Below are 27,458 nucleotides of genomic sequence, written 5' to 3'. Positions count from 1 at the left end.
CCCCAGGAGGCTTTCCTAGGATTGTGCCTTCTATGCTATTAGGAGCTTTCTAAATTCTAGGTCTGTTTCAGGGGAGATGAGCAGAGTGGTTTTCTGGGCAAGGATCAGATTTGTAACAGAACTGAGTGATCTTCAGCTACATGGAAGATGGGTGGTGGTGTTGGGGGTAGTCTCATTTTCAGGTGCTTTGGACTAAGACACACCAGAAATCACCCCCCAGGAGCCATATCTGGCCCTCTTCACTACCTACCCCCCAGGCCTCCTGTCTTCCCCCAGGAGGGCAGGACTGTTCCCTCCCTGTGTCACTGGGGGCATGGCTGCTGGGATAGGGACCCAAGGCAGGTGACAGGCCAGGCAGCCCCAGCAGGACCCTTACATTCACTGAGCCACTTGTTGGGATCCAGCATGAGGTATTGCTTGGTGGTCTCCAGCTCCTTCATCAGCCACTCGTACTTGGCTCGGACCTCAGCGATCCTCTGCTGGCGGTGCTCCAGGATTTTCAGCTTGGCATTGAAGCACACAACCTCCTGGGATATGGGAAGAGCCGTGTGGTGGAGAGGAGTGCCCCACCCCAACTCCCACTCCTCTGCCCTGGTGCCCACCCACTTCTCAAAAGGCAACACCCATGGGGGCCCACTCCAAGAGCAGGTAAAGACCGTGGTGGTCTCAGCCAAATTTCTGCCAGGACAGACTAATCAACTCCAACCACCCAGCCACTGGCGGAGGCCCCTTCCACGCATTTCCTCCAGCTAAGAAGGCAGCTGCTGTTCCCCACGGGTCATAGGATGGTCTGTGACCCACAGTTGCAAACCTCATGACCACGCACACTAGCGCCCCATTCTCTAAATCCAGATGCTCCGCCTCTCAGGTACCTCTACTGGATGCCACATCACCCACGTGGAAGCCCCTGGGTACAAGCCACCTCCCCAGGGCCTCACCTTGCTGGCGCCCCCTCGTCGTCGCTGCAGCCGCTCCACGTCATCGATTTCATAGACTTTGATCTCAAAGGGTTCCCCAAGACCCCTCTGGGTGTTCCGCAAGGGGCCATCCACCCAACGGATTCCAGTGCTGCCGGCAGGCTTTCTCACAGGTGAGGTGGTGTCCAGGGACAGGGCTGGGATGAGCCTCCGCCGTTGAGCACCTAGAGACGGAAGGAAGCCCAAGGGTCAGTTTCAGGAATTTCCATCTTTCAATCTTGTTTGGAGGTGAGTAGACCAGAGAGCACAGTGTGCGATCCGCTTTTCCCTCTGCCCACACCCTTCCCCTTTCCACCTCAGTGTTCACTCCCTGAACCTCCAGCCACAACCCTGTGCTATTCTCAGGAGCCACCCTCCCCCCCAGGACACGCAGCCCCACACACCAGCCTGTCCTCCCACAAGCTTCACGCAGGGAAGGGACCAGGCCCCAGGATTGCTAAATGTAATCGCCGAAGGAGTTTCAGAAGGCACCCTGTGTTCCTGGTGGCAGCTGACACACCTGCTGGTTTCTGGTGACAAGGACTGAGAGTCACCCACAGTCACTAGGCACCTTTCCTTCCTCCACAAAGGACACCTGGAGTTCCAGCAGGGCATACCGCTCTCCCCCAACAGAGCTTGCACTCCTGGAGTCCCTGAGGCAGAGCAACAGGACTCAGGTAGAAGTGGTGTGTGCACCTGCTAGCAACTGTCCCTGTCCCTCACAGGAATGGCCTGTCTTCCTCTCCCTTCCTGCTGTGTCCAGGGTGAACTGCCAGCCCTGGGACGATTGGTAACCAAAAGCAGCACAGAACGAGCCTTGCTTTCAGAGGCCCCACGAACTTCAAGATGAGAACCAGTCCCTCTCGGTGGGGAGGCTTCCTGGCACACACCAAGTGCACCCCAACGTGCACGCAGTATCTCATCTCACCATCACAGGTGTGGAGACAAAGAATGTAAGTAACCTGCCCAGGGACTCTGTAGTTTGCCCTTCCTTTTCTTCTTCACAGCCTTGCCGGCATTTTCTTTTTGATAAGTCATTTTATAGGGAATGAAGTGATATTTCTTTGTGTTTCTGATTTGCAGTTCCTTAATGGCCAGCCACTGAGCATTTTTCCATGTAATGATTGGCTACTTGTATTTTTCTGCAAAATGCCTATTCACATCCTTTGCACGTTTCTTAACGGGATTGTTTTTGTGTGGTTGACATCTTTTGAACTGTTCATAAACTCTGGCTATGCATCTCTTCGGAGTCAGTTGGCCACTATTTTCTCCCATTCTGTCAGTCTCTTCCCTCTCATTTGCTTCCTCTGCTGTGCAGAAGCTCTTGAGTTTGCTAGAATCTCATTTGTCCACTTTTGCGGCCTACGCTTTCAGAATATTATCCACAAATGTTGTTGCCTATGCCATTATCCTGGAGCATTTCTCATATGTTTTATTCTACTAGTTTCACAGTTTGAGGACTTACATTTAGATCTTTGATTCATTTTAGGAGGGGGAGTGGGTGGCACGTGCCAGTCCTTCCCATGTGGATGCCCAGTTTTGCCAGCACCATTTATCAAGAAGGTTGTGTGGTCTCCTGATTATGTTTTTGGTGACTTTGTCAAATATGCATGGATTAGTTCCTGGAATTTCTATCCTGTGACACTGGTCTGTGTGTTATTTATGTCACTACCATGCTGTTTGGGTTATAATGGCTCTGTAGTATTGCTTGAAATCTGGTATAGTGAGGCCCCCAGCTTTGATATGACCATCAGGGTTGTTGTGTTTTCATGGGAATTCCAGGATTGGTGTCGTCGATATTCTGATGAGGATTGTACTGTATCTGAAAATCACTGTAAGAATGGAAATTCAAATGCTTCCTAATTTTAATTATAGAAGTCTTCTGCATCCATACTTAAATTTATCCCAAGATGTTTTATTTTGGGAAAAAAATGTATAAATGGGACTGCTCGTGTGGTTTGTCAGAAAAACAAAAAATTTTGTATCCTATAACTTTACTGCACCTGTTCACCCAATTTAGTCTCTTTGGTGGAGTCCTTGGATTTCTCTGTCCATAGAATCATGTTATTTGAAAGCAGTTATAATCTGAATGTCTTTCATACTTGGATGGCTTTTATTTCTTTGAAGAGTGGTAAGAGTGAACATACTTGCGTGGTTCTAGATCTCAGGGCAAATGCTTTGAGCTTTCCCCTATTAAATATGATTTTGGCTTGGAGGTCATATACACTCTAAGATTTATTTACTGGAGAGGCTGGCGCAGTGGCATATCAGGCTAATCCTCTACCTGCAGTTCCATCAGCCCATATATTCACGGATTTGTCTTGTCCCAGCTGCTCCACTTCCAATTCCAGCTCCCTGCTTAGGGCCTGGGAAAGCGGTGGAGAATGGCTCAAGTCCCTAGATTCCTCTCCATATGGGAGACCTGGAGAAGGCTTTTGGTTTGGCCCAGCTCGACCCACTGAGGCCATTTGGGAGTGCAACCAGTAGATGGAAGATCTCTATGTCTTTCCTTCTCTGTTTTTCAAATAAAAATAAACAAGTCTTTTAAAATGATTTATTGACTTGAAAGGCAGGGCTAGAGATAAAAAGGAGGGACACAGAGAGATCTCCTAGCTGCTGGTTCACTCCCCAGCTGGCCATAACAGCCAGGGCCAGGCTGAAGCCAGGGTCCAGGAGTTTGGACCCCTGCTACTTATGTAGGAGACCCTGATCAAACACTTGAGCTATCCTCCACTGCTTTTCTAGGCACATTAGCATGCAGCTGGACTGGAAATGGAACAACTGAGACATAAACCAGCACCCATATGGGATACCATCATGCAGGCATCAGATTAAACCACTGTGCCACAATGCCCATCCTTTATGTGTGGTCTTTGTTATATTCTTTACATTCTTAAATCAGTCCACATTTTGCATCATTAATAGACACTGAATTTTATCAAATATTTTTTTTGCTTCTGCTGAGATGATCCTATGCTTTGTGTCCTTCATTGTGCTGACACTATCATTTTTATTGATTTGTGTTGATGCAGCTCTGCAGGTCTGGGGAAAATCTCATTTGATCATATGAGGGACATTTCTGATGTGGTGGTAGATTCAATAGGTTAGTATTTTGTATTTGTATTTTTTTTAGTATTTTTGCATCAGTGCTCATCGGGACTATGGCTCTATAACTGTCCTTCCAGTGAGTCCTTGCCTGGTTTTAGAATCAAGATAAATGCGGCCTCACAGAATGAATTTGGAAGAGTTTGCTCCTTTTCAGTTCTCCCATTTTTTTTTAAGAAATGGTGTGGACTCTTTCTTAAAAATTTGCTAGGTGCTGGCACTGTGGCATAGCATGTAAAGTCAATGCCTACAACACCAGTATCCTAAATGGGAGCCAGTTCATGTCCCAGCTTTTCCACTTTCGATCCAGCTCTCTGCTGATGTGCCTGGGAGGGAAGTGCAAAATGGTCCAAGTGCTTGGGGTGCTTCCTTGTTCTCTGCCATCTCCAGGTGCCTGTGCCCTGCAGAGCTGTGCTGTCTCACTGAGGTGGGCACACAGCTCAAAACTCAACTGTTGACCTCTGTTTTGGTCCTTCTCTGTGGAGGAGGAAATGAATACTGAACACAGACACACCTTATTCAGCCATCATGGGGCTGTCACCATCTTTTCTTCCTTGCCTCCCTCCCTCCCCCAACTATATACCTAAAAAAGATCTCCTCTTTGTCTGGGTTGACTTTCTTAGAAGCACTTGGAAGATCTTAAATGTGCTAGTAAGCAACTGGATTTCCTCCAATCTCCAATGAGCCTGTGGCCACCAAGTTTCTTTTTTTTTTTTTCTGATAGTAGGATTTAATAGAATGTGTAATTTCAAAAATGTATGCTTAGAGACAGGTTGAATTGAGTAAAAGCATTTAAAGAAGGATTTAATAAAAAAAAAGCAGAAATAAGATTTAACTAGAAGCAAAATATATGAAACAGATAATCCCATATGTACAATGCATAAACCACCTCACCAAGTTTCTTAAATTCATTAAAATAAAACCAGGACCCACCTGAGAAGCCAGGGAACAGCAGCATGCTGGCTGAGCCGCACATAGCGCACAGGCCCTGGTGGGGAGCGATTAGTCACAGATATTTGTGCAGCTCTCTGTGAACTGAACCTGACATCCCAGGAGCCAGATTCACTCCAAGCAGCAACCCCCAAGATGGGCCCATCAGTCAGCAACATTTATTAAGCACCCAGAGATGGGAAGACTGGCATTTGATGTTTGCAATGACAAAGGTAAGAGCCAACTAGTCAGCCCTACCAGTACTTCTTACACACAGGACAAGATATGAGATATCCAATGAAAAGAAATCTGAGCTTGCTTTTAGGACTATACTACCAACAAACCAACAGCTAGTCGGTGAACTGACGGACAATTTCCAATGAAAACCTGCCCCAGTTCAGTGCTGGGTACCAAGTCGAGAAGAAGGGGCCTTGCAGGAGCTCGTGAGCAGGCAGGTCAAGGCCTGTGTTCATCCCAGAGCCAGTCTGCATCCCTGGCCTGGCTTCTCTTTAGACAGCTCTCACTCTGGCTGCTGCTGGTCACACAGATTCAGCTCTCCAGGTCTCAGGGTGGGGATAAACATCATTCAGACCACAGTACTCATCTAACCATCAGATTTCCCCATCCAACCGGAGAGAGAGAGAGAGAAGCAGAAGCTAATGAGGTAACACACCAGGCTCGGGGGGTAAATGTGAGGGGCCAGGGAGTTCCAGAGGAGAGAGCAGGTGGCAGTGACTTGTGTGACACAGGAGGGATGCAGTGGTGTTAGGAGGAGGTGCTTCAGCTCATGCAGCCATGGCATGGACGTGCGTGCACCAGTGTCCACGCACAGCGTCAGAATGGGTGCACGCTCCCACCTGGAAGGGCCGTCATCGCTCTCATTGACAGCTGGAAGCCATGCACATTGTGTGTCACTGATCATGCAGGGATTGTGGATGTACCCATGAAGCTAACTCAGTTAACCATAAAGTTAACTCAGAACTTCTCAGTTTCTTCGCGAAGAATCTAGAGTAGAGGGAGGAGGAGAGGTGATTTGGCACGGTGGGTGAAGTGGCTGCTTTCCGTGATGCCATATCCTGTCTTCCTGTCTGAGTCACCTCACTTCTAATACAGCTTTGGAAGCGTATGAGTCCCAGGAGGCAGCATGGAACAGCTCCAGCACTCGGGGTCCTGTGGCCCCATGAGGCTGCACCAAGTGGCTTTTCATTTTTAACTTGTCTTATTTGAGGTTCTGCTCTGGGGTCTGCTGCTGAGACAGGGAGGTGAAGCTGACCAGGCACGGCCCAGGCATATTCAAGACCCAAGTACACACCACCAGGGAAACGATGGCTTCACAGAGCCACCTCTGTCCGCCTATCACTGTCTCCCAGTACTCCACCTGGTGAATGGCAGGTCTACTGGAGTCACTGCCCTTCCACAGGAGACTTCTAATGAGAACAAACCTTCCCAACAGCAAGTTGGGCTCCTCTGCAGGGCTGTGCTGACCATGCTGCATGTGTGTGTGTGGGGGGGGGCTGGGATAAGGGAAGGGCAGCTCTCACCGCTCAGTCAGTGTACCTGAAGGTGGCTACTATGCAATGTGTGGGCTGCAACCATGAGCCAGGAAGGAAGCAACCCTGTCTGGTGTCTGCTGTGGCTCTAAGCAGCAGTACTGCGGCCTCAGATGAGGGGGTTGTGTCCCAAAGCCCTCCTGGCGTACCAGGCCTTTCACTGCCACATGATGGCCAGGGCAATCACAGCCTCTGGCATAAGGAAACACCAGAGAGCAGGCCAGGGGCTTGACTGTGAAGCCCCCAAAGACACCGTGGCCCACCATGCATCCTGATGGCTGCATGCTAGGGAGAGGCCAGGACTCCACTGCAGTTAGGGCAGCTATGCCCCTTGAGCCCTCTGAGCCCTCTGTCCCGTGCCAGGAGGCCTCAGTGCTGGAAGGAACAGAAGGGGACCTACCTGAATTGGAGCGTTTCTTCGGGGTCTTGAGGCTCCGGCTCCTCCCACCCACGGAGCTGCTGTTCTCGCTCATGGAGTCCTGGGTGGAGGAGGCGCTGCCCGTGGCCTCGCTGTCCCTCATCATGCTCTCATAGCCGCTGCTACCTCCACTGTGATAAAACAAGGCCGTCTTCCCCATAGCCGGTGGGAGCTCCCCACTCAGCACGCTGCTGTTGTCGCTGCCGTGGCCGCTGCTGCAGCGGTGCGGCTTGCGGGGTGGTGTGATCTTGCTGTAGGGCGAGGGCAGCAGGTGCACTGCGGCCACTGTCCCTGGCCTGTCCTCTGCGGGAGTCCCACCGCCACCACCACGCTCCTCTGCCTCCGGCCCCGTGCGCAAGCCGCGGGCGCCTGTGCTCCCCTGCAGCAGCTCTGAAATGCGCCCGTTGACTGCTCGCAGTGGCAGTTTTGAAGCCAGCCCTGAGCCTCGGCTGCGGCTCAGGGACTGCGTGGACCAGGACATGTGCTTCCCACTGGGGGGCAAGCTGGAGCTCTGGCCCACCGACTGCGGCAGGGACTTGGTGGAGAAGCTAAGAGTTTTGGTGGTGGAGGTGGACAGGCTGCGCGCCTTGGGGCTGGCCAGCAGCAGCTTGCTCACCGCGGAGATCTTGGACTGGCTGGCCTTGGGCGAAGCCCCCGCTGACTGAGGCAGGCTACTGGTGGGCGGCGAGGCTCCTGCCGTGGCAGCGCCAGCATTCCGGCCAGGGCTCCTGCCGGCACGGGGCATGGTGCTGTCCTTGGCGGTGTTCATCCGTGAGCTCATGGAGGACAGGCTCTCAGCCCTCTCCAGTGAGAGACACTCGTAGTGGCTGACTGTGGTCCTGCCCAGGGAGTTGGTCCTGCTGGCCAGCTGCTCCAGCTTGGCACTGAAGAGCTTGCTGCTGCTGCTGGCGGCCTCCTTGGTCTTGCTGCCAGCCTCATCAGGGAAGCTGGCCAGGAAGGCGGCAGGCTGGTTCAAGGGGCTGCTGGTACTGCTGCTGCTGGCGCTGTGTTGGGGGCTGGCCCGGTTCTTCTGGTCCAAGCTGGACTTGCGCACAGGAGGCAGAGGGGGCGTCCCTTTAGGCCGCGCCAGGACACAGTGCTTGGGGGATGCCACTTTCCTGTCGGTGCCGCCACCACAGTGGTAGAAAAAGCCGTCCAGCTCCTCTTGCCTGCTGGCTTTCTGGAACGCTCTGGGGAGGCTGCTCGACTTAAGACTCCTGCTGGGCTGCCCGGGACTTGGGGCTCCCATAACCCCTTCACAGCCGTCCACCACCCTCCTGCAGCTGTCCTGCCCTGGGGAGGCCGAGGCCTCGCTCCCTCCACTGGGACTGGGCTTCCTGTCCTGCTCGGGCTCTGACCTGGCCTCCACCCCTGCGGGGCCCATGGCTCTCTGCGGCCTCACCCCTTCCTCACTGGGAAAGGTGCTCTCTTTTTTGGCCTCCTCTTCTCGCTTGAGCCAGGGGTCCTCAAAAGTCATCTCTCTCTTGGCACCAGTGTCCTTACTCTCCCGTGCCTGGGCTGCCGCTCTGGAAGCTGCTTTGGGGGCGGCGGCGGTGGTGGTGGTGGTGGTGGTGCCCTCCTCGGGCTCTGGCAGGCTCCGGGGGCTCATGGCAATGCAGGGGTACACTGTGATGTTGGTCTTCATAGGGATGTATCCTTCGCAGCCACTCAGGTTAGCCGTGTTGGAGATGGTAACCATGGCCTTGCCTAGGGTGGATATCTTGCAGCCCTTGACGGGCGCGGCTTTGGAGAAGGAGTCCTCCCCACCGACTTCCGACAAGATGAGCAGGTTGTTGTCGCCGCTGGCCGCCGGCTTCTCTCTGCACACCACAGCGGCGTTTGGGATTCCTCCGCCAAGCTCGGAGGCTGGAGGGTCCGCCATGGCTTCCCCGTGACCAAAACACGTCTGGGCGATAAAACTGTGGCAGGACTGCTCCCCATCACTGCCCGTGCTCATCTCGCTCAGCCAGGAGCTGATGGATGAGCGTCGGCTGCCAGCCTCCCGGGCATTCTCGTCCAGGCCCAGCTTGGGCAGGGGCAGGAACTGCGTGATGCTGACTTCAGAGACGGGCGCCACGTTCGAGTAGCACTCCAGGTCCTCGCTAATGCTGCTGATGATGCTGACAGGCCGGGAGCCCGAGGCCAGGGCCTGCACGGAGCAGTCACTGTTGAAGCTGACGATGCTGGTGGGGCGGCCGCTGTCCAGGACGCCGCTGATGGTCAGCTCCTCCACCAGCGTGAACACCAGCTCGTCCTCCCCGTTCAGCTCCAGCGGCTGCTGCACCGTCACTGTGGTAGTGCTCAAGATCTCCTTCTTGGCTTCCAGCGGGGTGGCCGCATGGGGCTCCTCCTCCCCGGCGGCGTCCAGGAACCCCGCACTCCCGGCAGACATGGATTTCTTGAGCACCTGCGGGCTCATGCCCACCGGAGGAGTCCGCACTTCCGGCTGCAGCAGGGACTCGCTGGAGGCCACACCGGAATCCTTGCTCAGGGGAGGCGGCGGGGGCGCCGGGGTGGGCAGGACCCCCTTCTGCGTGTACACCTTGCACCTTTGGGATGGCGAGCTGGGCGGCTTGTACTCGGATGTCTTGGACAGGCTAGCCACGCCCAGCCGTGGGGAGCCCATGGGCCTGGGCTTGCCTTCCACAAAGCCACAGGAGTTGAGGCTCTCCCGGCTGCTCTGGAGGCTGAGGCTCTGCACGAGCTGGGAAGCGCCATTCTGGCCACCGCTGCTGCTACTGCTGCCCGGAACACTCCTGGGCGAAGCTGGGGCCGGCACAGGTGAATGGTTCCTCTGCAGGGGAGAGGTCGAAAGCCGCGGGCCTACTCCTTCAGCCGGCTGGCCATCCAAGCCACCATCGTCGTTCTCTTCCTGATCAGACTCGGAGAGGGGGCTTGCCCCAGCCACATGGCTCAAGGTGGGGGCCCTGCTCACTGGCAGCTCTGCCCCGAACTGGACAGGCAGCTCCTCAAAAGGGAACTTGCTGGGCTCCTCGCTGCCATCAATGCAGTCCAGCCGCTCCTGCAGCTCGGCGAACGTGTTGCACTTTAAGCAGTCCCGATCTGGTTTGCAGGCGCCGGCCTCTGCTGCCTCCCCTGGCCGGCTGTCACCCCGAGTCTTCTGCAGGGCTGGCACGATGGGGACAAAGTCTGGGGGGCCCTCATTGTCCGTGAGCTCCTTGTCCGAGAGGGCCGTGCCGTTGGGCCCAATATAAATGACCGTGTCGCAGGACTGCTCGCTGCTGGATGAGTAGTCGGGATCGCTGGACAGGTGAGCCAGGGGAAAGTCAGTGTCCACAGCCGCCCTGGCGTGGAAGGGCCGCAACTGGGTGGGCCTGCGCATTCGGCCTTCTTCGCAGGAGCTCTCTCCCCCAGAGGAACTGGATGTGTACTGTGACGGGGTGAGAGGGCAGAGAACTGTCATTACCAGGGGGGCTCTGTCCAGATCCTTCATCCTCTACCAACATGCACAGCACCCCACAGCGAGGGGGTGCAAACCCCCTGCCTGGCCTCCCTGCCCCAGTCTTGCCAGCATGCCCCTGTGTCACACATCAGGGCTGTACCTGGGAGGGTTAGTCCCCATATCGCAGTATACTAGGGAACCTGAGGCTGGATGTGCTAAGAGGGGACCTGTTCAGGCCCCTTCCTAAGCACTGAGAGGGTCACCATGTCCCACAAGCATACCAGCTACAGCACTCCACTTCGTTAATTTTTGTGTTTTAAGCAACCAGAGGAGATGATGAAAAGAAAGCCCCACAGATCCCTGGGTGACCCTGGATCTGAGGGCCTATGATCACCCCAGTTTTCTCAAGCACTCTCATGCCAGCACCACTCTGCCAAGAGAAGCCTAGGATTTCCAGCAGAGTTGTCATAGTGGGCTTGGAAAAGCACTGCCGTGATAGGACCAGCCCAGTGCCTGAAAATGAGTCCCAGGCAGGTCGCAGTGGGGAGCGGAGCCTCGTGAGCAAGATGAAGAGCCACCCTCTCGGGAGCCAGTCCTTCAAGGGACCCGGTCGTCACTTACCTGGGACCCAGGTGAGCAAGTGAACGACTCCCCATCAGCCTTCTCCTCCCGTTCATCTCAATGAAGCAGGCCACCTGCACTGCCTACCGTGGGCACATGTGCCCTGGGATGGGCAGGCTGTACCCCTGGGGACAGCACCAGCTTGATGGACCACCTGCCTTATGACAAATACCACAGCGGCCCCCTCCTATGTGCCCTGGAGCCTAGGGGAGGGGGCACAGTAGCACTGATCTGGTTCTTCCTCTCCTCCCAATGTGGTTTCCTGATGCCCCCCACCACCTCCACACCCCATGCCAGTTCCTTACCTTCGTCTTCTTCTTCTTCATCCTCAGGACCCTCGAGGCGATCTGGATGGTGGACAGGGTCTCGGCGTAGTTGCCAGCGGCGGCTGAGATGTGTGCAATCATGGTGGTGCGACAGTTCATGTTCCCCAGGGACTCTCGCAGCAGCATCGTGAGCTTGCTCTCCCTGCCAAACAAAGTGAATTAAGGCTGCATTAGGGGGCCGTGCCTCACTTGGGCTGACAGGGTAGGACTTCAGGTCCGAGCCTGGCTGTTTTGTTGCGGGTGGTGGTGGTGGTGGTATTGCTGGTGGCTTTTTTCCCCCCTCCTAATGGTACACTAATTAGCATCATTTTCCAGCACAGGGCCATTTGTAGCTGGCAGCCAAGCAGATGCTTCTAGCTCCAAGATGGAATTCAGTAGAGCACGTCCCTGGGCATTTGTGCAGTGGCGGTGGTGATGGGGTGTGCCCGCTGTGTGCCTGTGTATCGTATTGCATGTCATGAGGCATGTGGCTAGAGAGGAGAGCAAAGGGCTTTGAGACTGGCAGGCTCCTTGCTGTCTGTGCACACACGGCCCCTCCAGGCAAGCTTCTGCACTCAGGGGATTCGGCAGCAAAGTCGTCCCCCAGCCGTGGACTGATGGTTTGTGTGCTTCTAACACACACACACAGGGTTATTTTCACCAAGGAGTTGCAACAGCTTCATTGCCATGTCCCTTACCTCTCACACCTGTGGTGCCCAAGCATTCACCCCATCAGCCAGAGAAAGCAGAATTTTCTGGAAAGGCCTTTGTAGGTGCTGTAGGGGACCCAGCATGTTAAGCGGTGATCATGAGGCTCAGGGGTTATAGAGAGTGTTCCCAGGCCATCTAAGAATTGACCTGACAGAGGGCTCATGTTCCATTCCTTCTCTTGTCCCAACATTTTCCCTGTCTTGCTGCTTAAAAAAAAAATTACTGGGCCAGGGCTGTGGCTCAGTAAGCTAAGCCCCCACTTGCAGCACAGGTACCCATACAGGTACAAGTTCATATCCCAGTTGCTCCACTTCCAATCCTGCTCCCTACTTATGGTCTGGGAAGGCAGTGGAGGATGGCTGAAGTCCTTGGGCTTCTGCACCCACATGGAAAATCTGAAAGAAGTTCCTGGCTTCAGATTGGCTCTGCTTCAACTATTGCAGCCATATAAGAGTGAACCAGTAGATAGAAGATCTCTTTCTGTCTTCTTTTTGTAACTCTAGCTTCCAAATAATACCTTTTTAAAAGATTTACATATTGATTTCAGACACAGCGATCATGCTCCCAATGTCTGCAACAGCCACGGCTGGGCCAAGCTGAAGCAAGGAGCTTGGGACATGAACCAGGTCTCCTGTGCGGATGAAGGGGCTTCAAGCACGTGAGCCATCACCCACTACCACACACAGTGTACATCAGCAGGAAGCTGGATTCTCAAGCTGGGACTCAAACACAGGCATTGCAAGCAAAGTCTGAACCTGCCTTGCTTCCCAAGCAGCCAGCATCCTCTCAGCTGTTGCCTGAGGCCCTTCCTGTCTGGAGTGCCCCTGGGCCCCAAGGCATCATGATGTGCTCCTGTTGCACTTCAGGCTGTGTACTGTCTGGCCCCAGCAGAGGGGTCAGACTGCAGAACCTGCAGGATCTGGGGTCCCGTACACAGAGAGCAGCCCAATGCTCATGGGCCCACAGGCAGAGACACCTGCGGAGTAAGAACAGCAGGTTCTTCCTTCCCATCAGGAACCAAGTAAGCTTACCAGCTTGGGGATTCTGGACTCCCTGTGGCTGAGATCTAGGCAATTAAAAAAAAAAAATAGAGCAGCCCCTGGCCTTAAAGCAAAATGACTGGCTCTTTCTACTTTTTCACCAAAGGAGGGCACGAAGGAGGAAGGATCTAGCTGTGCACACACACACCCAGCAGGGAGTCTGGCAATACCCCCCAGCAGGGAAGTCCAGTCCCGTTCCTGGCAGATGCCCTCAGTAGAGACACTGCCCCTTGGGAAACCTGGTCATCATCTTCACCACAGGAGGTGGCGGTGCGAGTCCATTTGGGTTCAGCTGTGGGCGTGCACCGTCAGGCCTCATGACTCAGTTTTATAAAACTGACTGTGTTTTATAAAACTCATAAATGCTGATGAACTGACACTGAACTACAGCTTGGAGGAGAAAATAAAACTGTAGGGTTTTCATTTTTTAAAGTATTATTTATTTTCATCTAATTGCATGGCAAAGAAAGAAAGTAGAGAACCTTCCATCTGCTGGTTCCTTCTTCAAATGGCGATAACCAGGCCCGGGGGCCAGGCTGAAGCTAGGAAACTGGCATTCCATCCAGGTCTCCCAGGTGGGCGGCAGCGGTCCAAGCACTGAGCCATCACCTGCTTCCTCCCAGTGCATCAGCAGGAAACTGGATCAGAAACCTGTGCTGTTTCCAGTATAGAATGTGGGCAGTCTGAGCAGGAGCTTCACCCACTGCACCCATGCTGCTGGTTGCTTGGGTTAGTCTCTGTGAGCTTCTAGTCACAGCAGTTCATCAACTTATCAATTCAAACCTTGCTTTGTGTCTGCTTCTGTTGAATGACACCTACTAAAATAGCTGTTTCTGGAGCCTGCTTTATGGCCTAGAACCTCAAGCTTTTGCCTGTGCTCTGGCATCCCACCTGGATGCTGGCTCAGGTCCCTGCTGCTCCGCTTCTGAGCCAGCTCCCTGCTAACACACCTGGGTAAGCACAGATGGCCTAAGTGCCTGCGCCCCAGCACTTGCGCAGGAGACCTGGGAAGAGCTCCGGGCTTTGGCCAAGATCCAGCCCTGGACGTTGGCAGTTTGTTTGGAGAGTGAACCAGTGGAAAGAGTCTCTTCTCTCTCTCTCAAACGGTGCTTTTCAAATAAATAATTGAATTTTCAAAACACTAGTTAATGCATGCAGTCTTCCTCCATAGCAGGGCGCCGAGAGGATTTAACATGCTCCTGACCCTGAAGACTCGGCTCTGATCCTCTGCCCTCCAGCCTCACACAGTACCATCTACCATGTCTTTTAGTTTCTCATCGTCCCAGGAACCTACAAGGCCAGGCACTGTTTCGTCTCTGCCACAGCTTTCCTTATATTCTAGATGCCCCCTGAGTATGGTTTTTGGGGTGGCCTCACACACAAACCCCGGACCACCCTCCTTTCATTTTCTGGGTGGACCGTATGAGTCTCAGATGGAGACGTCAGCCCTGAGTCCAGGGCTGGCCAGCGCGTAAATGCACATCTGCAGGAAGCTCATCAAGCGAGCTGCTTTCTATGTGAGACACAGCCTGCTTGCCCTGACCTAGTCAGCCTTCAGCCCCACAGGCCTGGATCACTCTAAGACTGCGGCATCACCAGTGGAAAGCACAAGAGAGCCGGCACCTGGGGCTAAGGTTTGACGGCCTGAGAGCTGCAACGAGAGGCACAGGGTGCACCTCACCAGGAACATGTGCACCCAGACATGGGTGTGGGGCCTTGAGAGACTGTGACAACTGACTTTGAAGTTGCCAACAATTCTGATTGGAATTCTAACTTGGAAACTAAGCAACAAAAGACTAACTGTGCTGTAAGGTTCCTCCTGCTTGTCACTTGCACCTGGCTGAAGCCACTGTGACTCCACATGACCCTGGAGAAGGACCAGGAAATGACACCAAAGACACCGTCACGGCAAGCTGCTTGCCCAGCCCACCCTCCACGGGGACTGGGTCTTATGCACGGCTATTTTGGTTTGAATCCCTCATGGCTGGAACACACAATGGAATATTCCTCTGTGGTCAGCCAGGCTGTGACATGGGGCCTCTCTAGACATGTCCTTCCAGGATTCACAAAGGGTGGCCATGAAGCTTTGGCCTCCTCAGCTTCGTGATGGGCTTTGAGTTGCAGCAGAGAGAGCTAAGTGAGGGAGGGCAGGTGAAAGGCAGGAGTGCCCAAGGCCACAGACTCTAGAATGAACTTTGTGACCCTGGGAGGGAACCCAGAAGGTTCAGAAGAGCCCACAGGGCAAAGGACGGCACAAAATCAGCTCACTGCTTTGCCAGAAGGAGAGGCTGGGAGAGGCCTGCCTCCCATGGGAGAGGCCCTGGGTGTAGAGGCAGGAAGGAGCCGAGCACAGGACAGAGCTGATGGGCCTGGGGACGCCCCGGACCTCTCGGCCAAGCCACCGTGTCCCAGGCACACACACGAGCCCCTTCCCATGCACCCTGACCACACACATACTTTTCAAAATTATTTCTGGAAATATCACTGGTTTTCTCAAAGAAGTCAGCCCTGCTATTAGACATAATGAAAGGGCAGGAAAAGAACAGGCTAATGAATGCACTTGGGCTATTACTGTAGGAGGGCAAGAGACAGCATGCAGCACTCCAGAGCAGACACTGCCAAGGCCTCACAGGCCAGCTCCTGCCACATGCCTATTTTGTAAATAAAGTTACATGGAAACAGCCATATGGGTTTGTTTATATATCATTCCAGGCTGATTCTGTACTACAGACACAAGTGGGTTTTTGTTTGATTTTATTTTATGCAGGGCAGGGAGGGAGGAGAGAAATCTTCCATTTGCTGGTTCACTCCCCAAATGGCCACAGTAGCCAGGGCTGGGTCAGGCTGAAGCCAGGAGCTTCATCAGGGTCTCCTACACAGTGTAAGGGCCTGTCACCTGGGTCATCTTCCAGGCTTATTAGCAAGCAACTGGATGAAAGTGGGGTAAACTGGGTCTTAAACCGGCATCCACATGGGGTGCTGACACCATACGTGAGGTTTAATGTGCTACGCTACAGCCCCGGTACCCAAGAGTCAGATGATTGTAACAGAACCTGTGTCTCCACAAAGCCAATATGATTTAATACTTTGCCATTTCCAGAAAGAGGGCACTGATGCCTACTGGCGGAATGAGGCAACATGAAGCCAATCCCAAGGTAGAATCATCAACTCCAGCCTAAGCTGTCTCCAGTTCTTAATGATGCTATCCCTCTTTTAGTCCAGGAATTCCAGTGCCACAGAAACAGGAACATACACTCAGCTACAGGAATCACCCAGGCACCAGACCACAGCCCTGGGTGACAGCCCAGCTCCTTTCCTATGTCACATAGAAGCAGTCAGTGGTAAAGGTTCATGTGATTGGGTCCCTGCCACAGCCATGGGGGAAGTGGATCAAGCTCCCAGCTTCAGCCTTGGCTCAGCCCCAGGTTCTGTGGGTATCTGGGAAGTGATTTCCAGCGGTGAGAAGTTCCTCTCACTCCAGCAAGAAAAAAAATACTACCACCTCCCATAACCTTTATTCCTTACACCCGCCTGAAGGCCAGCACTGTGGCTTTTCAGGTAAGCCCACTGTCTCCAATACCAGTATCCCATATGGGTGCTGGCTTATGTCCTGGCTGCTCCACTTCTGATCCAACTCCCTACTAATGTACCTGGGAAAGCAGTGGAGGATGGCTCAAGTCCTTGGGCTCCTGCACCCGCATGAGAAACCCGGATGAAGCTCCTACTCCTGGCAGCAAATGGGCCCAGCCGTGGCTGTTGCAGCCATTTGGAGAGTGGACCAATGGATGAAAGATCTCTAATTCTGCCTTTCAAGTAAAGAAATATTTTTAAAAGAAATACTACTGCTCACTCCCAAAGCTAATGACAAATACCAGTGTAAGATGGGCAATTGGGAGCACTTGGTCTCCCTCCCCCAAAGATGTCCGAAGTAGCTCTTGAGTACCAAGCACTGTAAGGGGGGTGGGAACAGTAGCAGAGCCCTGCAGTGCATTCACAGAAGGGACAGAGGCGGCCCAGGGTGGCCACACAGGAAGGGAGTGACCCAGATCACTGCCACTCCCCATGCCCATCAAGTGGGGTATGGGTAAGAAGGCAGACCCTGTCAGCTCCATCACTACCTGCCACCTGCAGATCTCACCACTGCAGACTCCAGGCTCCCCTGAGCTGTCCTTGGTGCCTGTTTGGACTGTATGAGTCCACAGGGGTGTACCATCCACTGGCATGTGCTACTACTACATGCTGTTGACCTCCAGCACACAGCTGGGGTACCTCCTGCCTGGGTACGCCTCCTGGAGCTGGACTGAGGAGGCAGCTCCACACTAGGGAAAGGGTGCTGGCTGAGGTGGGTATAGGCTGTCCTCTGGGGCAAGCTTCCCTATGGGCAGGACTGACTCACCAAGTCCAAGCACCTCATCCCATTGACTTGGCCAAGAAGTAGGGTTATTGCTGCCTCACCCCCTCCCCACGGTCCAGGCTGCAGCTGTGCTCTTAGCCAATCATGGGCCCTTGCTGTCCCTGCCCTGGGAAGGCTGCCGCATCTCACCATCCCAGTGTCCAGAGCCACTGCTGCACAATGCCTCCATTTGTGGGGCCTGGGTAGCTGCTGTGTTCTATTGTTCTGGTCTCCAGGGCTAGCACCCATTACGCAAGCAAATATGACATTACAGATGTTCCAAAGGACAGAAGACAGAAAGGGATAGGAGAAAACTTTTACAAAACAATTGCTGACAAGTTCCCAAGTTTTGGGAGACAGGCAGATGGCAGCATTACAAAGCTCCAAAGATTTTTTGGCAGAACCTTGTGGGCTAGAAAGGGATAGGGTGATATATTCAAAGGGCAGCAGGTGCCAGCCAATAATACCACACCCAGCAAAGCTTTCTTTCAGTAGTAAAGGAGACAGGCAAAGCAGAGAGAATTCATCACCCTAGACCTGCCTTCCAGAAGATGCTTAGGGGAGTTCTTCAAGCAGAAATGAAAGGATGCTAGTAACGAACTTGAAATTACATGTGAGTATAAAATTCACTGGTAAAGATAAATATACAAATTAAGCCACCTCTTAACACTGTAACTGTGGTCTGTAAATCATTCATACCTTCAATATGAAGGTTAGAAGTAAAACCAAAAAAAATGCTACATTGTTGACTAATTTACACTATAAAGAGATATGAATGGGAGGGTGAACAAGCCCGGAGGCTTTACATGCAGCCAAAGTTAAGGTTTCACCCACATAACATAGTTTATTGTAACGTGTTTTACATGAGCCTCCTGGTAATCACAAAGCACAAAACCACAGCAGATGTCATCATAGCTTAGCAATGTTACGGAAAACTTAGCAGCAAAGAAAATTGCCATAAAACTAACCAGAAGAGGAAAGGAACACGCATCAATAAGATAACTGGAAAATAATTAAAGTGGCAGCAGTAAGTCTACCTATCAATCTTATCTTTGGATGCAAATACATTCAGTTATCCAATCACTGGACACGGACTAGCTAAGTGGATTAAGGAAAGCCCAAGATTCCAAGTATCTCCTGCCTCCCAAAATCCCACTGCTGCTTTAAGGGCAGACAAACACGGAAGGTGAAGCACCAGAAGCAATTCCATGTGAATGGTAATCAGAAGACAAGGTGGCCACGCCTAGACAGGACTTCAGATCAGAAATCGTCACAGGTGACCAAGAAGGTCATTAGTTGGGACACAACAATTGTGAATACTTATTTATTCCACAAGGGAGCAACTAAATGTATAAAGCAAATATTAACAGACATGAAGATAGAAACAGCAACAAAGCAGTAGAAGAGATTTCAACAGTATCCTAATAAAACAGAGAAAACTCACTTTCCACCCATCAGCCCAGAATATACATTCCTCGGTAGTGCTCATGAGAGATTCTCCCAGAAGTAACATCTGGAGGGCCTCAACAAATCTAAGATCAATATCATATCAAGTTACCATTTTATATGAAAACAGAAAGCAGTCACAGGAATAACTTTCGGAATATTCACAAACAATGGGAATAAACAACATGCTGCCAACTAAGCAATGGCTCCAAGAGAAAAAACACATCAAAAGGGACTGTTAAAAATATCTGAAACAAAGTACAGGGTAAATATGCCACATACTCAGATGGAAAGGGTACAATGACAGCCATTCTAAGACTGGAGTTTGTAAAAGCTAATGCCTATGTTAACAAAGATTCCCTAAATCCAGTGTTACACCTCAAAGAACTTTCTGGAAAAAGAACCAAGCCCAAAGTTAGAAGGAGAGGGATAATAACAACCAAAACAGAAAATAGCGAAACCATAGACAAAGACTAATGAAACAAAGAGCTGGTTTCTGGAAAAGGCAAAACTGACCAAGCCCTTAAATAGATGAGAAAAAAAGAGAAGATCTGAACACATAAAAAATGGATACCTCAGAATGAAAGAGATTCTAGAGAACTGTGGTGAGCCATGGCACGCCAACTAATTTGATAATCTAGGAAAGCTAAGTTCACAGAAAGATAATGATTACCAACTCTGAATCAGGAAGAAACAGAAAGCGTCAAGAGACTAATTATAAGCAAAGACACTGAAATAGTAACTAAACATTGCTCAACATAGAAAGGACCATGACCAGATGGTTTCACAGCTGAGGTCTCCACATTTTCAAAGAAGAATTAATACCAAAACAATAGAGCCTGAGGGAATGCTCTCTAACATATTTTACAAGGCCAGCATCACCTTGATCTCTAAGTCAGAAAAAGATGCTATGAGAAAAGAAAGCTGTAATCAGTATCTCTGATACCCATTGATGTAAAAATCCCCAATACATGTATTAATACATTGGATTGAACAGTACGTCAAAAATGGAACATCATCATCAAGTGGGATTTAAGCATGGCGTGCAAAGCTGCTGATCATACTAACATATTAACATGCAGAAAACATGCAGAAAGAGCATTGAACAAAGCTGCACACATCTGAGACGCAGAGAGAGAGAACTCCTCCCCACTGGTTCACTCTGCAAAGGCAATGTTCGTGGGTGCCAAACCTGGGAGCTGGGAACTCCACCCAGGCCTCCCACATGGGAAGAAGGGAATCCAGATACACGAGCCAGCACCACTGCCTTGCAGAGTCTGCATTTTTAGGAAACTGGGATCAGGAGGGGGAGCTGGGACTTGAACCCTGGTACTCCCAGTACGGAGCATGGGCTCCTGACCAGTCTTAATCCTGAAGCCAAACGTGCACCACCTACATCTTCTCTTGATAAACCCTAACTGTTAGGAAAAGAAGGAAAGTTCTTCAACATGAAAAAAGTCCACTTATAAAAACCTACACCTAATATCATGAATGAGGGACAAGTGCAAACTTTTCCTGTAAGATCTGGTACAAGACAAGAGTGTCCACTCCCACGGCTGCTATTCAACATAGCATTGACAGCACTCACATCAGTAACCGGACAAGTAAAACATGGATCCATATCTGGAAGGAAGCCAACTCATCTTAATTTACAGATGACATGATCCCCAACAAAAACCCCAACAGGTACACACACACACAAACACACACAAAGGCTCAAATAGACAATTCAGTGAAGTTGCAGGATACAAAAGCAACAACAACAAAAAAATACATGGCATTTATGTACACAAATAATGACCTACCCAGAAAAGAAATCCAGAAGCCAATTTATAACAGCATTAAAAAAAATACTCAGGAGTAAGTTTAAGGAAATGAAACACCTCTACACTGAAAATAAGACACGGAGGCAAGGCACTGAAGAGGACAAAAATAAGTCAGCAGACACTCAGTGCTCAAAGATCAGAAGAATGAATATGGGTAAAAACACACCTCACTGAATGTAACCAATGTAACACACATCAGCTTTGAGAGGACCATGAAGAGTTAGCCTGCAATTTCACTTCCTTGTAAAATTTACTTATGCCAGGGCTGGTGCTGCAGCGTAAGGGAGAATAAAGCCACCAGCTGCTGTGCTGGCATCTCACATGGGAGTTAGCTCAGTCCTGATTGCTCGGCTTTCAGTCCAGCTCCCTGCTAATGCATCTGGGAAAGCAGGAGAGAATGGCCCAATTAATATTTAGGCTCCTGCACCCACATGGAAGATCCGGAGGGGGCTCCTGGCTCCTGCCTGGCCCAGCTCCAGTCACGTGGAGAATGACTCAATCAACAGATGCACAATCTGTCTTTCCCGCTCTCTCTGACTCTGCCCTTCAAATAAATGAATACATCTTTAAACAAAAGAAATAAAGGTACCTGTTCCAAGCTATTGTTGCTAGTTATTGATGCTTTGCCAAAGATGTTTCTATGGCACTGTCACTTGGTGCAAAACCTTTGCCATGGCTTAGAGGGGGAGGGGCAAAGAATCATCTCAGGTTGCATCGCAACCATTATACATGTTGAAGAGAGACCCCATCGCTGTGCTATTGACAAGTTTTACTCTTCCTACCGTGAAGCATCCTCAGGCTTAGGAGCATATGTTAACACCAACGTCAGAGATCTCTAGGGTAATCCAAAAGGGACTCTGGCACTAAAGGGAGACAGTGATACAGGCAGGAGTCATGTTGTCATGGTAACCTGGAACCTCTTCCCTGATTTCTATACCTCCCTGTGGATTCTTAAAAAATTCTCAGGAAGAAAGAAAATGAAGGCTGCAAAAGGAACCCTGGGTGCAATGAAACCCTAGTCTAGTCTGGGGCCTTCTCCCCGATCTTTCTCACTATGTGGCCACTACACCAGCTTCCAGCCATCCGTGTCTCACTAGGGATAAACTTAAGACTTAAAAAAAAGAGGGGAGGCATTCCTTTCCTTTTCCGTAAGTTTGAAGTTTCTTTGCGGGGAAGACACATCATGGAGCTTATGTGTGATACAGTTTGCAGGCACCTCTTTGTGGGGTTCAATCTGTGATCTTCCCTTGGGCTGGATATTACAACAGCACAGAATCTAAGCTGTGAAATTCTGCAAGTGTATTTAGAATTCTTTCAAAACATCTGAAAGGGTTCATCTTCCCCCACCCCTCATTTACTCTTCAAGCAAAACCCTAGCATGAGAGAGCATCATGGGTGCTTGGTGAATTATGGGACATTAATTTTACAACCCTGGAAACTCAAACGAGTCCCTGTCCTGCCACATGCCTCAGCAAGGCTGTAAAAGATGTGAAATTGGATCAGGCAAGAGGGTCTAAGCTGGGCAATTATGCTGGATTCCATTTATGATCTTTTCTAGTCTCCAGAGCTTGAGTTAGCCACTTCCGGGCTTTCTCTCAATCAACATAAAATAAACAGAGAATATGCAAATACGAGCCCTGAGCAGTCATCTCATTTGCATTTGCTCATTCTGATCTTGAGCACACACAAAGCAGAGAAGTCGAATCCCTTTCTACCCAATGTGTTGCGTATCTATGGGCACCTCTGGTGTTGCATCTAACCTTAGGTGACAAGCTGCCTCCTTATGCAAGGCCAGCAGGGCCAGGCCAGCCGGTGCACAGGAGCCTCACCCTGGGCACATCTGGAGGGATGCGTGAGGAGAGGGTGAGGCATCTTCCTTCCTGCCTGTGATCTGTTCATGTCTCTCCCCAGGGAAGTGGCCCTTCAGCAGAACACAGAAGGACAACAGAGACGATTTGGTGACTTTGGTGCCTCGGCTGCCCTGTGAAGAGGAGGAGGAAGAGGAGGAAGATGCTGTCCCCCCTCACACCTTTGACGGCTGTGTGGACTCTGGCAATACCAGCTCTCCACTCGCAGCTCTGTGAACAGATGTGACATGGTGCCTCTCCCACTTCTGTATCCAACCCAGGCTTCCAGCCTGGAATGCCCTTTCCTTCCTGTCTGTCTGCAGAAACTCTTCCATATTCAGGTCAAATCCAGAAATCCACTAGAGAGGGGGTGGCGCTAGGGTGCAGGAAGAAGTCTGACAGTCCTAGCTACTCCAGGGACTCCTGGTCCCTTGGAAATCACCTGCCTTGTAGTTTTTATTGTGGTAAAAATAAATGCACCAAGTTTATTTTTTATCCGTTTTTCTGCATGGAATTCAGTGACTAAGTGCAGCCGGCACCTCCCTCCTTCTCTGATTATCTGTGTCTTCCCAAACGGGAACCCCACATCCATTCAACAGTAGGTCCCCATGGTCCCTCCTCCGCCTCTAGTAACCATCATTCTTGTCTCCAGATCTGAGGATTTGGCCTATTCCAGGTGTCCTCTCGTGTTTAGATTATTTCACTTAACAGCTTTTTGGGGTTCATCTATGCTGCAACATGTATCAGGATTTCACAAGCCACACAATACTATTCCATGAACATGCAGGCCTTGGGCTTCATATGTTGATGGACATGTAGCCATTACAAATAACACCGCATGAACACTGGCATACATAAGCTTTCAATTCAGGAGTGAAACTGATGGGTCATATGAAAATCCTACACTTAACTTTGAGGAACTGACAAGTTTTCCACAAGGGTTATACCACTTTATATACCCATCAGTACTGCAGAATGTTTCTGATCTCCCCACATCCTTGCTAGCACTTTTTTTAAATAATAGACTAGCTGCTTTAATGGATGTGATAAGCCTGCCAATGCACATGACTAAGGGCTTCCCAGGCTCTCCTACAGGAAAGATGCTTAACCAATAGGATGCTCATTACTCGTGGTTCACTAGCCCATCACCAGCTGGGAAGGCTTGAAAGACCAGTGGCAAAAATATGTGCAGGGACAGCCTTGGGTTGCATTTCTTCTGAAATCCAAAAGAACTTACTTTAATTTAAGGAGAGGGATGAGGGCCACTCTATTATAGCGCCTTTTGGGTTTCATGGATGATTTATAGAAACAGTTCTGCAACTTTCACAAACGTCCTAACTGAATTGGCACTTAGGACAAAGAAATGTCCTTGGAAATTGGAAGAAATGAAAAGAAACTTAAGAATGGTTCCCATTAGTGGTACCAGTCTGAGGAAACATGGTACACATCCAATAACTGCAAGGAGAGTCACCGGGATTCTAACGGGAAGTGACATAGAAGAATCTAAAGGTTCTTAAAGAGGAGTGAAGAATGTTAGTTTTCTGGGAATTGTTACTGTATTTGGAGAAAACCACTGTGGGTTTTACATCTTTAAGTTCAATGACAAATACTCATTGCTTACAAGGGACAGGTGTGGCTTGAGTTCAACGTCTCATTGGTCTGTCTCCTCACTGGGCAGCCTTGCAAAGTCCCACCACTGACAAGAGGCTTGCAGATCAGAAATGAACCACATCTTCCTCCTGCTTTGTGCTTGGTTCTCTCCCCACCTGCCCCCCCCCCCCAAGCCTTCCTTAATCTTAGCGCATCTCAGGTTTCCACAAGCACCGTGAAGGGCACTCAGCGGGCTGGCTGGCTCAGTGACCCCAATACCACGAACAGTGCCCACTTCCTGGAGGACAGCATAACACAGACTCGGCTCCTCTTTTGTCTTTCCCTGCACTTAGGGAGTGTCTAACAGTGTCCTAAATAGAACTGTCTTCCTAACAGAGTTAAAAGAACATCTCACAGGTGCTCCTCTCCATCAAAGGAAGTCTTTTTATTTTTAATTAAGATTTATTTTATTTTCATTGGAACATCAGCTATATGGAGAGGAGGAGAAACCAAGATCTTCCATCTGTTGATTCACTCCCCAAGTGGCTGCAATGGCCAGAGCTGAGCAAATCAGAAGCCAGGAGCCAGGAGCCAGGAGCCTCTTCCAGGTCTCCCATTCGGTGCAGGGTCCCAAAGCTTTGGGCCATCCTCAACTGCTTTTCCAGGCCACAAACAGGGAGAGCTGGATGGGAAGCAGGGCTGCTGGGATTAGAACTGGCACCCATATGGGATCCCAATGTGTGCAAGGCAAGGACTTCAGCTGCTATAGGCTACCACACTGGGCCCAAAAGAAGTCTTAAATTGACCTTTTTCTTCATAGGAGCCATTGTCAGAGTAAAACGAAGGCCAGCCACTGCTGCCTTACGCTCATGCCAGGGTGAACCTGCTATTGGTGCTGCCCAGGTATAAAGTCTCCAAGGTCAAAAATGCTTAGTTCCAGTAGGGAGTTTGGGTTCAAAGAGCTGACAGGAGCTGGTTGGTGCAGTTACATCAAGACCTACTCTGAGAGGCGTGAAGGCAAAGCAGGGGAAGCAGCTACCTGTGCGGCGGGATTTGAGAGGATCTTGCAAAGCTTGCAACTGCCCCATTCTCATTCCTTAGTCTAACACACAGAAAGCTTTACTCAAACAAATAATGCTGCGTGGGAGTCCATCATTCAACAAACATGTGTTAAGAACTAGGATACAGGTGAGCTCTCTGCTAGCCCTGGAATTATAGACATGTATGAGATCTAACTCCCACCCTAGGGCTTTAATTAGGCTGACCATATGTCCTGGTTTGCCCAGGAGTCTCGGTTTCTGCCTATTAATCCTGTATCCCATCTGGTTTATTTCATCCTAAAGTTTTCAACAAACTATCAAGACTTCTATTCAAACACAACAAGAAGAGTTGGGAGGCCTTCATTTCCAACCTCCCACGGCCTCCTCCAGCCACAGGTGAGCTGTGTGCAGTGAACAGAGTGCACTCTGTAAGACAAGCTCCCCCCAAACAACTGAGCAACAAACGTGCTGATGTGAACCCATAACCGCCCAACGCACAGAACTCGTAACTTCAAACACAGCTCTCCTGCTACTGGTGCCAAATGTCTCAAATTCATAGAGTGAAAACAGTGTCACTGAACTACCGGAGTTTTGGGATGCGACTTAGGTTGGTACCAACCCCCCTCTAGGCCGGTTTTCTCCTGCCAGTGAGCCCTTCTCTCTGCTATGTGTCATCAGCCGACTTTGAGACACATTTGAGACTTTAAAACAACTGGCACCAAATGATAAACTGCTGACACGACACAGCTTTTAACTTCCAAGCAGAAGTTAGAGGCCAACCGGAATGTCCTACCAAAACAGTACGGGCATCCTGGAAACAAGGCGTCTACATCCTGATGGTCTTTTCTTCAACCTGTAGCCCACGACCTCGTGTTCAACAAAGCCAGCAGAAAATCCTGGACCCTTGAAGCTTGTAAGGAACTGCAATTACTGAAAACGTAACTTGCAATCAGACGGACCCTGGAAAGTAGACAAGATCTCCAACCCTCCAAAATATGAGAATGTGAAATTCCATGATTGTGCTGTATAAAGCAATTGTGGTAAAATCCCTTTGGAACCTTAACACACATATTTTGACTTATGTCCAACATTGATTGCATTGAGATGACCTTGTAATTGGTTGTAGAGCTCATATATTCATAATTATTTCAATGCATCTTTTCTGCCAAGAGAAAAGAAGCCACAGTTATAAGGATGGACAAGTAGATTTATATGTTAATGTAAATCTTTGGGTAGGCGATTAGAACATCTGACAAAAAGACTTTACTGGAAATGTACTCTTACAGTATTAGACATTTATATGATGAAGGCAAGGCTTAAAATATAAAAAGGTGCGGAAGGAATAACTATTCTGCCTATTTTGTATAGGGGACAGGACAGTGGCTCAATAGCACAACACTCTGCCTCCAAGGGCAGGCATCCCATGTGGGCACCAACTCATTTCCTGTTCTACTTCCCATCCAACTCCCTGCTTAGGGCCTGGGAAAGCAGCCGAGGACTGCCCGCATCCCTGTGGAGGAGCTGATAAGGCTCCTGGTTCCTGGCTCCAGGTATTGTGGCCATTTAGGGAGTGAATCAGCGGACCGGAGATCATTTTCTCTGTTTCTCCTTCTCTGTCTTTCCAAGAAAAATAAATAAACCCTTAAGAAAATTATATATAAGTATATAGCACAGAGAAGTTTTAATATTTTTATGTAGATATAAATGGATACCTTTCTTTCATAAGAAAATATGTTAGCAAGTTTTGAATAAAACTTGTAGAAGTTCAACAGTATTAGTGGGTTTCTCAGAAATTATTTCATAATAAGTACCCCCTTTTTATTCTCAAAAGTGATCAGGCCCAGCATAGTAGCTTAGAGGCTAAAGTCCTTGCCTTACATGCCCTGGCATCCCATATGGGTGCCAGTTCTAATCCCAGCGGCCCTGCTTCCCATCCAGCTCCCTACTGTGGCATACAAAAGCAGTCGAGGACAGCCCAAAGCCTTGGGACCATGAACCTGTGTGGGAGACCAGAAGAGGCTCCTGACTCCTAGCTTTGGATCTGCTCAGCTATGGCCGTTGCACCCACTTGGGGACTGAATCAATGGGTGGAAGATCTTCATCTCTGTCTCTCCTCCTCTCTGTATACATTGATCTAGTGGTAATGGTTTATTCAGCCCTCCTGGCTGTAGTTGAGAGATGCAGAACAGAAAAAAGAAAATAGGCACACAGCAATGTGACAGGCCAAGTTCCTAGAAAGACTTTCCTGCCAAGTACAATTAGACGTTTCAGATGAGA

General features: G+C 50.3%; 1 protein-coding gene across 1 annotated transcript in view; it reads right to left on the bottom strand.

The window, feature by feature from the left end:
• The window catches only part of KIF26B (kinesin family member 26B), a 441,533-nt gene that overhangs the window by 2,896 nt on the left and 411,179 nt on the right, over positions 1-27,458 (bottom strand). The window contains exons 11-14 of the mRNA XM_004578491.2: positions 11,289-11,451; positions 6,942-10,350; positions 939-1,141; positions 377-527 (exon numbers count right to left, since the gene is read on the bottom strand). Coding sequence (XP_004578548.2) covers positions 377-527; positions 939-1,141; positions 6,942-10,350; positions 11,289-11,451 — 3,926 coding nt within the window. The remainder of the gene's footprint in view (positions 1-376; positions 528-938; positions 1,142-6,941; positions 10,351-11,288; positions 11,452-27,458) is intronic.

Source organism: Ochotona princeps, chromosome 10 (assembly GCF_030435755.1).
Source record: "Ochotona princeps isolate mOchPri1 chromosome 10, mOchPri1.hap1, whole genome shotgun sequence".
Classification (NCBI taxonomy): domain Eukaryota; kingdom Metazoa; phylum Chordata; class Mammalia; order Lagomorpha; family Ochotonidae; genus Ochotona; species Ochotona princeps.
Note: the sequence above shows the minus strand (reverse complement) of the source record. Positions and strands in the feature narration are given on the sequence as shown.